A 10,447-nucleotide genomic window follows, 5' to 3' on the forward strand; every position below is an offset into this window, starting at 1 on the left:
TATATTATATATTATATATGAATTAATATAAATTAATTTTTAAAAAATATTATATTGTTCATCAAATATTTGTTGGTATTATTTATTATTTATTTCTGTTATTTTTCAATGTTAGTATTTATTTATATATGACATAGATAAAAAATTGATATAGATAAAAAAATTATTCTATAATTTAGAGACAATATCCAATAAATAATTATTTGCATTTGTTAATTAAATAAAGTAATTTATAAAATAAATAAAATCATTCATATAATATGATTGTAATAAATAATTTATATATTTTTGAAAAAGATAATTTTTTTTTAAAATCTATAATAATTATATCTCTTTTCTTTTTCATTAAAATTATAATTTATTAATACTAAGAAAAATTTCATATTTTATTTGAGATTATAAAATTTTTATGGGAAGAATTAAAAGAAAATATTACGAACTTAAATATGGATACGAAAGAAATTAATAGTTTAATTTAAAAAATATTTACATGAATATGCATTTTCAATACTTAATTGTTCAAAAAATTTCTTCATTTCAACAGTTTATTCATATTTTTAAATGTCACGTTCTATTTACGTACCAAAAACTTTTAACAGATTTGTATCATATACATACATTCGTTCTTCTTTTTCATTTTCATATAATAAACAACAAATTATGTATGTGTATATATATACATATATAAGTTTATGTATGTACATATACATACTATACACATATATATATATACATATTAATTCTATGCAAAATAGTAATTACTTTAATTACAATAAATTTTGCAATGTCCATTTTGGCATTCATCATACAAACTTTTATATAGTAATTGTAGAACACATACTTAATATACACTTATTTATATAATATTTACATTCATAATCAAAGTTACATTCTACAAAGTTGATCTAATAAATTTAAGATATATGTATATGATATATATTCTATCCCATATATCCTAAATTGATTTGATTTAAAACATATGTATTTCTTGTGCATTTTATATGGCACATAATAAACCTAAATTGTTATATGATAAATTTGAAATTATTTTACAAAATATAATTTGTAAATATATTACAAGCAAAAAAAAATATATAGTGTAATTTTCAGAAAACCAAAATTTTTACATAAATCCTATTTGATATATTGCCATTTTCATTGTTATTATTTTTCCTATATATCACATAAATATATATGTACATTGTCGTTTGTACAATTTTTTATATACATATGTAAGGCATAGATTAATAAACAGATTTACATAAACAGAAATTGCAATTATATCACTTAATATTCAATTAAAAATATATTGTATTTTTAAAATTATCAAAATAATTATAATTATTATAATAAAATTATTATAAAGAAAAAAATTTTTTAAAATTGTATCAATAATTTATACATTTGTTTCTTTGTTTAATAAAATATAACACATATTTTAATAAAGTTAATATACTACTATTGTATTTAAAGAATATCAGTTTTATACAGTTGTTTATAGTTTGAAACTATTTAATCATAATATCATTATTTATATTTTTTTAAAATAGAAGTTAAAATTATACTGTAAATGAATAGCATAATATTCATTATTTGTTGAAATATTAATTTATATTGTCGATCATGGCACATATTTGAAGTACAGAAACATAAAGAAATAAAATTCTAAATATGTATAATAGTAATTAAAAATTCTTTATCTGAAAAAATATGCTGTCACATTATACTGTAATGTGCACAAGAAATATATGTTTAAATTGTACATATAAAATTTTACATTCATTAGAATTTTAACAGAATATTCGGTCACAACCTCATTAGGATAAATGTTTTGTGCAAACTGTTATGTATTATACGGCTTTTTTATAATTTTATTAATTTATTTGACTAAAAAGTAAAATTGAATTCTTTTATAAGCACCTGTTCTATAGACTTAAAGTATTGTTCTGGTCATTCGTATCACTTTCTTTTATTTGATAATTAATATTTTTCTAAATTAAATTTCATATGTATAAAATATTAAAGTTCACTGCATATGTTTAAATTTAATGCAAAAATATTAGATGCAGTGTGATTAGAATTGCCAAACTTGTTGTATTTAAAAATTTGCACTTAACTTTTTATTTAATATTCAATATTAATATTTTAAAACTTAAAAACTTTCATTATAATTCATCATCGATATGTTTGCTTTTGTGTTTCTGTACATTAACTTTCTTATTTGTAAATTCATTTATATGTTTTTCATTATGTTGTAGTTTATTTTCATCTATAGAATTGTAATTTGTATTGATAGTTTCAAATTCTTTTGGAACATTAATAAAATCTTTATCTTTTTCTTTAGAAGTTGATATATGATTTTTATATTCTTTAGGCAGTTTAGAGGATATAATTTTATAATTATTTAAATGAATAGAATTTGGATTATTTTCCTGATTATATTGTAAATTAACTATTTCTTTTCCAATCTTTTGGAATACATTATTTTTATCTTTGTCTATTGTTCTACTGTTTGTATTTATTTGTGCATTTTTTTCTTGAAAATCATTGTCAGATAATAAGGATTCTTTATGTATTTGTTCATCAGCACTATTATTATTAGTAATTGTTTCTTGAAATTCCATATTATTTGATTGTACATTTTCTAGAGAGTTTGTAATTTTGGTAAAATCTGCTAAAGAATCTATATTTTTTGTAAGATCTTTAATTTTATTTTTTATAAATTCAATTTGATATTTTATTCTATTTTTTAATGTATCAGTTTTACTTTGATTTTGAGAAGAAACATTTAAAATTACTTTATTTGAATTAGCAGCTTCTTTACTTATGTTATCTGTTACATCTCTTGAAATTTCAATATGTTCTTTATATTTTCGAATATTATTTTGTTCCGAATTTTTCATAGCTTTTTCTATTTCTGTTAATATAAAATATTCAAAATCTTCAAATTTTCCCACTTTAAGATCATCATTTTTCTTAGACATTTTAGAAATGTCTTTAGATTTTATTTCTGTTTTACTACTTTCATTATCTACCATAAAATCTATAATTGTAGAATCTTGATTTTTAATTTTCTTTAATACATCCAATTTTTCAAAATTTTTCAAATCATCCTGCCAATTATCAATTATCATATCATAATAGAAATTTTTATCTATTATTGATTTTTCTAAATTTTCTTCTGCTCCATCAGTTAATATTTCACGATATTTCTTATGAACACGATCTAATAAAGCAAGATGTTCACTTATAATTTCATCTTCCATGTCAAAAATACCTGGTAACAATTGTTTTAAAAACTTATAATTACCAGCTTGCGCGATATTAAATTCGAAAATTTTGAACAATTGTTCAGTATTTGGATTCTCAGACCGTATTGTTTTTAACATTGTTGTGACTGTTTTCATATTTAAAACCATAATATCCATTTTTGTTAATAAATATTGTTTTAATAATTTTTGCTTATTAATATCCATTAATTGGTCCATTTTCATAATGGACGGATTTGGTACGACTACAGCTAATTCTTCTAAAAACCACGCAACTTTATCTCGTAAAGATATTTTTAATATGTTATTACCCCCATTTCGTGACTTTACTATCCAATTGTAATAACTTTCTAATATAAAACTTCTGATTTGTAAGCTTGTCTTTTGTTTAACATCAAAATATATATGATTAACAAAAAATTCTTTCATCTGTCGCCATTGTTTTTCTATTAATGTGTTATCCTCTGATTCTTTCGTGAGTGGAACAGATATGTAAGACGACGTAATTCTTACTTCCCCGCCAAGTGCATCTTTGATAATTTCAGCGCGTAGATTGTAAAAAAAGATTATGTCCTTATCATCTTCTTCATGTTTAATCACAGGAACCATGTCCAAATTTGTCCCACTGCTTGGAGATGTCTGTTATAAAAAAAATATCTCTCGATGTTTAGTTTTATTTTATAATTTGTATAAAAAGAATTATAAAAATTTAATTTTAGAAAATTATTTATCTAATGACCTGAAATATATTTGTTATAAATATACACTAAATTAATACATAAAATAAAAAAGGAAAAATAAAAATATAATAAAAACATAATATATATAATATATATTATATAAATATATAATATATATATATAACAAAATCAATAATTTAATTTCTTAGAAAATATAAAAACTTAAATAATAATTTATATTACATAATATTCAGTATGAATAAAAAATATATCTTTATATCGTTTCAATATAAATATCATAAATATTAAGAAATATCTATGTTTTAGTGATTGATTTTGAAATAATATTTGACATTGCCATCTTATATCATGTAACATATTTGTAATAAGAATAAAAGATTTTATCCATAATAAATTATAACAAAATAACTTAGTATTGCTTCATATGAATTAAAATCCAAAGGAGAATGTATTCAATAAAAATTATTGCAAAACACCAAGGAATACAGACCTGTGGTGTCATTTGTCGCGTAAGAAAAGATTTTAATGATCCCTTCAATCGTTCAAACATTGATAAATCAGTAGGTGCTTTCAATTGAGCATCTTCTTTTGAAAAAAAATTTCCTAAAAACAAAATAGGTGAAATATTTAAAATAATAAAATATATATAAAATCTTACTAATGTAATCTTACTAATATCTTACCAAGAGTAACTGTAAGATCACCATTTGCCATGGCAATTGCTTTTAATAATTCAGAAGCCTCTATACTAAACAAAAATACAACTGGAATAGCTACATCATCTACTTCTTTTCCATCTCCTGACATTGCAAATATAGGTGAAGTTGCAGCGCTGGAACCATCTATATTATCCAATACTATTCCAGCAACAGCACCCGCTTGTTGAATGCGTCTCGCCTATCATATTTAAATAATTAAATAAAAATTCTTTTACAATATATTTTTTATAATATTGAAAATTTACCTTTTCAATAAACATACAACTACCCCGACCTATTATTGCTATTTTGCCTGTCAGTTTATCTGCATTATGAAGATCAGTACATGCAGTTGATGGAAATGTAAAAACAACTTTTCCGATTACTTTGTTCAATCCTTGTAATTCTAATCCAAATTGCGCTGGTCCAGCTAATAATGTAATTATTTGAGGTGGATTTGTGTTTGGTTTTACAAATGTAACAGCTTGTGGTTTAGTATCAGATTGTTGAGATTGCATTTTACTTATTTCAACCATTTCTTGCATAAATAATAATCCTTCTTCTGAATCTTGTGGTGTTTTTGCCTATAATAAATTAAAAATTATATAATTTATAATTCTTAAAATTATAATAAACAAAATATTTAAATATGTTAATAAATATAAAAAAATTTTATTTTACATTAGAAAATGTATGCAATAATTGCACACGTCCATCTGCCAAAGTTAAAGTTGTTATTCCCATGTCACTCAATAATTTTAAATGTTCCAAATTATTTGCCTATAGTAAAAAATAATAACTTTTAATATGTATTTAATATTTAAATTGTATATAATAGAGATTTAAAATTATTAGAGATTAAAATTCGAAAATGTTTGATTGAAATGAGAATCTTTTTTTTTTTTGGAATCGGATCAAATTTCCGGAATTATTATTTTATAACTCGAAAATGTATTCATTCAAATTAAATTTTGGAATTAATTTTAAGCGCATATTCAATAATATTTTTTATATTAATATATCGTTTTTAATGATTTTTTTTTTATAATTTCAAAGTTTTTTCACAACATATAATTTTTCTTTATTTCAACATTAAAATGAAACTTTTTCAAATAATTTTTTTTTATTGCTAATAATATTATAACGGTAAATAGAATAAAATTCGATAAGCAATATTAAGAAAAATTTTATTAAGAATTTAAAATCTACTTATAATTTTATGCATTATTTTTGCTTTATATTTTTATCTTTCATTATTTTATTATTTTACATTGTTGAAAATAAAAAATAAAAATAAAAAATATCTAAAAGATAGGAAATTCAAAACTATAATCGTGGCTGACTTAATTCTGAAATAATATTGAGTTCTCGAAATTTCCAATCTTTTAAAATGCTAATATATTACCCAATTCCATATTTTCAAACTCACTAAATATATATTGAAATCCTAACATTTTTGGGTTTTTTTGCATAAACATCTATACAATAATATTCCTTCACCTGAAATTGTGCAGCATTCAATCTTCTTTTTATTGCACGTCTGGGATATACATCTTCTACCATGTTTCTTAAAGGTTGTCTTACTGATGCAGGAAATAAATGTAGACTGTTAGGACAAGTACGATCCATTTCGTCCACATGTACAATATCTCGTTCAAAATCTTGCTTTATTTTATAAATTATAAATATTAAAAAATATGTGAATCATATCAATCTAATATAATTTTTTAAAAATTGATAATTTATATATTTTGATACAGATTTAATTAAATTTATTTATTATACTTACCGAAGAAATATTAGTTCTTATAGAAGCAAGTGTTAATGGTAATAGGTGTCCCTCAGTTGTAAAAATAAATTCATCCAAATCTAAAAGTAGTTCGCCTGGCTCCGCAAATAACAGAAATAAATATTTAAAAGTTTCTGATAATACGAAGCTATCCATTGTATCATCATGCTTATTAGTTCTAACATCTGATACAGCTGCATAACCACATGGTACTCTGGCATAAGTTTGTAGACTTTTGAGTACCTTACGCCCAACTCCTAAATAATAATGATCACCAGTAGCACGATATAAGAAATATGTTGATTCTAGAAATTCTGGTCTTAATGGATGATGTCCCCAATGTACCTAATTATATAAATAAAAACATACATATATTAATATTCAATTAAGATTTATTTATTCATCTTAAAAAATATAAAATATTACAAATATTAAAAACCTGAAAATCAGTAGTAAATGCTTCTGGTATAAAATTATGTCTCTGCATAACTTGATACAACATTTCATGTGTTTCTACAGCTGGTTTAATATCGCCTTTTAATACCTAAAAAATAAAAATAAAAGAATCAAATAAATATAAAAAAATCAAATAAATTAATATTCACCTGCAAACCAGGCCAAAAGGCTAATAAAGCATCCATAAAATTTTTTGAATTTGTATTTGGTCTATGCATATGTACATCCAATAACATTGGTCCTTGGCTTACATATTTCATTACAGCTTGATAATGTTTATTAAAACGACCAAGATATTTTTCATCACCTATATTATAATTAAAAATTTTTATTATTTTAATTTAATTATATCTTATTATTATTAGTAAAAATTTTATAATAAAATTATAAAATTATGAATTTATTAAATGATAATATTAAATGATAAATTATAATTACCTAATAAAATATATGCTTTAAGACAATATTCATAGTAGGAGTCTATACCTGCTCCTACACCAGAATCTCTTCTTACCCAATCACCGGAATGTACATTTAACACAGACCCCATTAAATCAGTACCACGATGACGCATTCTCCATAAAACATCCATTGCTTTTTGTGCTTTTTCCTATTTAATATATAATTATTATTATATTATTTTTATATTATATTAACATTGAAATTCATTTTTATGAAATATTATCACAAAATATTATACTTCAAAAATTGGTTCTCCTGTTAATCTTGATAATGCTGCCATTTCTAAAATCATACTACCTGCACAAGCAGTACATGTTTCTCGTGATACTTCTAAAGGTACATCTTTCATACCATATTTTAAATTTATCTAAAAAAATTATATTGATGAATATATTTTGAAGAATATACAAGAAAAATATTTCATTATCAAAATAAATTAAAATATTACTCTGCCATAGGGTATTCCTGTAGTTGTATTAAATGCAGGTAAAAATCTATATCCCAAATCTTTGGCTAAATTTAAAAGTTCACCTCTATACCATGGCATTATATCAGCTCTTTGCTGTAAATATTCTGCTAATATATGACCACTTAAAAGACCCCTATCAAATAAATTATTTTAAATTAATAATAATAATATTAATTATTAAAAAATTAAATAATTAAATATAAACTATAATAATATATTAAACAATTCTAAAGCATATTACCCAAGCATTCTAATATTAGTTTCAAATAGAGAAACAATAACATCAGTGTCAAAGCTAACATCTCTGACAACAAGTTTAACTGCATGTTCAAATTCTTCCAAATCTCCTAATACCTAAACATTAAATGCATAAAAATGAATATAAATTATATTTTGTTATATATATTATATAATATATACATAAGAAACTTATTAATATAATTTCAATATTCTTACCACAAGTGTATCTAAGGTATCAACCAATGTAAGAGAAAAACTGAAAATATACATAAATATGTATATATATATATATATATATATATCTATAATGTATTTCTTTATTATAATTTTTTAAATAATAAATATTAATAATAATAATAATAAATAATAATCATTTAAATATATATTATTAAAGAATTTATTAATTTAAAAATATAATAAGCTATTTTTTAAAATTTATAAAAACAATTAATTTATTAAATTTAAATTTTATTTCAAATATATAATAAATATATAATAAATTTTTTTCCTTACTTTCCCAATGTAGAATCTATGTCACCTCTATTTGGTTCTGATCCTCTATATCTTCCTTTACAACTTAATGGCATTAATTCATCAGCAGGATATGCATTATCCTAAATATAAATTTATTTATTATTTATTTGAATTAAAATGATTTTAATCAGAAAATTATAACATTAATACTATATATTTTAATATCTTATAATAATTAAAAAATTATATATCTGATTCATAGTATAATAAATTTTATTACTTTATATTTATATAGGTTTTATTAAATTTTTTTAAACATTTATATTTATTATATTATATTATATTTATTTATATTATTTGAAAAATAAAATAAAATTTTGTATAAACTTTACCATATAAGCATTGTATGCATGACAAAACATATCTCTAGCTTCTTCTCTGCAAGTATAAAAATATATGCAAAAAATACATATAAAAATATTATTATTTTAATATAAAATTAAAAAATGATACAAACTTTAATGCTTTCCGTTCTTCTTTGCTCATATATTCCAATGGATCATCTTCAGATGCAACTAACAAGGCTTGTATGCTGCATCCAAACATTAGTAATCCCCAAATAAATAAATCACAAGCCATTTTCTTTATATTTGAAAATATATTCCTTTTGATGTCAAGATCTTGTATTTGTAATAGCACACATGTTTTTTCTATATAGTTTGTAATTTATTTTGTCAAAATATCATTATTGCATAATAACAAAATAATATATTAAAGTGCAAATTTGATATGCACTAAACGTTTAATACGTTTTCTATTGATATCTATCTTTCTGTGTCTTCTGTAGCATTTTTTGATAATTATCACAAGTATCATAAATTTATTAAAAATACATATTATTACGAATAAAAGGAAAATTTATAATATTTAATTATTAATATTTATTAGATATATTTTTAAATGTTTGTAAAAGAATTAGAAATTGAAAAATCAAAATATACTTGTTCTAGGTTATACAAGTTTTTAATTATTTTTTCGAGTAAGTTAGTGATGTGTCAAAATATGACTGGCAGATAATAGTAGAAATATATTTAAATATAATATATAAAGAGATAAACGGGCAAGAATAACAGCTGATTGCGTATTTTCATCAAGGCCAGATGATGTGGCTAGTGTCAGTTTGCTGTTTAAACTATTTTCCACTTCGGACTATGATATATACGTGTCGGTTACACCATATGTTTTGTAATTTATTATACTTTTATATCAAATAAAATTTTGTTTAGAATTAATTCGATATAATTATTTTAGAAATATTTGAGAGAACCTAATAAAATATAATAGATTATTCCCAAATAATATAATAGTATTTTTCCTAAGAAACTAACCTCTCAAAGAAAAGTGCAATTAAATAGAAGAAATCACGTGATCCTATCAGATAATTTATCGCAATAAATATCAAATTTAAATTCTTATAATCAATATTTTCTATTTAAAAATTTAATTGAATAATTTTTATTTTATCCTATTTTTTTTTATTTTAGATATAACACAATTAAAATATTAAAACAATTATGAAAATATCATTTTCATAATAAAATATTAGTCACATTGAATTGCGTCTTGAAATTGGAACGTGCATAAGCGAGGAAAAGCCGGCATTAAGAGTATCGTGTAATGAACTTATAATATAAAACTTTAATAAACGAAATCATAATTTTTTCGAATTATTTCAATTAACAAAATAATTAAATAATATAACAAAAAAATGAAACTTTTAACGCATAATATGTTAACTTCAAAATGCTTAAAAGGTGTAACTGTTGGATATCCCCTTGGAATTGTTGTAAGTTTTACATATATATATATTTATATGTATATAATATATA

The 10,447-nt window shown here is 21.3% G+C and overlaps 3 protein-coding genes across 3 annotated transcripts in view; 1 reads left to right on the plus strand and 2 right to left on the minus strand.

The window, feature by feature from the left end:
- LOC102673809 (mitochondrial fission regulator 2-like) overlaps positions 1-672 on the minus strand; it is a 3,016-nt gene extending 2,344 nt beyond the window's left edge. The window contains exon 1 of the mRNA XM_031510661.1: positions 491-672. The gene's annotated coding sequence lies outside the window, so the exon portion shown is untranslated. The remainder of the gene's footprint in view (positions 1-490) is intronic.
- Positions 673-1,562: 890 nt separating this feature from the next.
- On the minus strand, positions 1,563-9,430 carry LOC102675132 (ER degradation-enhancing alpha-mannosidase-like protein 3). Its single transcript, XM_006616078.2, has 17 exons — positions 9,076-9,430; positions 8,951-8,996; positions 8,598-8,698; positions 8,301-8,340; positions 8,086-8,198; positions 7,824-7,977; positions 7,614-7,742; positions 7,352-7,523; positions 7,063-7,220; positions 6,897-7,001; positions 6,458-6,802; positions 6,169-6,333; positions 5,350-5,448; positions 4,935-5,252; positions 4,654-4,867; positions 4,461-4,573; positions 1,563-3,908 (listed from the first exon to the last, which is right to left on the minus strand). Exons 1-17 carry the CDS (start codon positions 9,195-9,197, stop codon positions 2,166-2,168), a joined length of 4,137 nt encoding a protein of 1,378 aa, XP_006616141.1. The 5' UTR covers positions 9,198-9,430; the 3' UTR covers positions 1,563-2,165.
- Positions 9,431-10,102: 672 nt separating this feature from the next.
- LOC102675009 (multifunctional methyltransferase subunit TRM112-like protein) overlaps positions 10,103-10,447 on the plus strand; it is a 10,653-nt gene continuing 10,308 nt past the window's right edge. Inside the window, exon 1 of the mRNA XM_006616077.2 lies at positions 10,103-10,404. Within this exon, the coding sequence (XP_006616140.1) occupies positions 10,327-10,404 (78 nt within the window). The 5' untranslated portion in view covers positions 10,103-10,326. The remainder of the gene's footprint in view (positions 10,405-10,447) is intronic.

Source organism: Apis dorsata, unplaced genomic scaffold (assembly GCF_000469605.1).
Source record: "Apis dorsata unplaced genomic scaffold, Apis dorsata 1.3 scaffold_249, whole genome shotgun sequence".
In the NCBI taxonomy this organism is placed as follows: Eukaryota; Metazoa; Arthropoda; class Insecta; order Hymenoptera; family Apidae; genus Apis; species Apis dorsata.

Coding starts and splice junctions, on each gene's coding strand:
- LOC102675132 (XM_006616078.2), bottom strand. CDS start 9,197: ATGGCTTGTGATTTATTTATTTGGGGATTACTAATGTTTGGATGCAGC. Junction 8,341..8,597: donor ATAGATTCTACATTGGGAAA/GTAAGGAAAAAA, acceptor GTATATTTTCAG/TTTTTCTCTTACATTGGTTG. Junction 7,524..7,613: donor CAGGAGAACCAATTTTTGAA/GTATAATATTTT, acceptor TATATTAAATAG/GAAAAAGCACAAAAAGCAAT.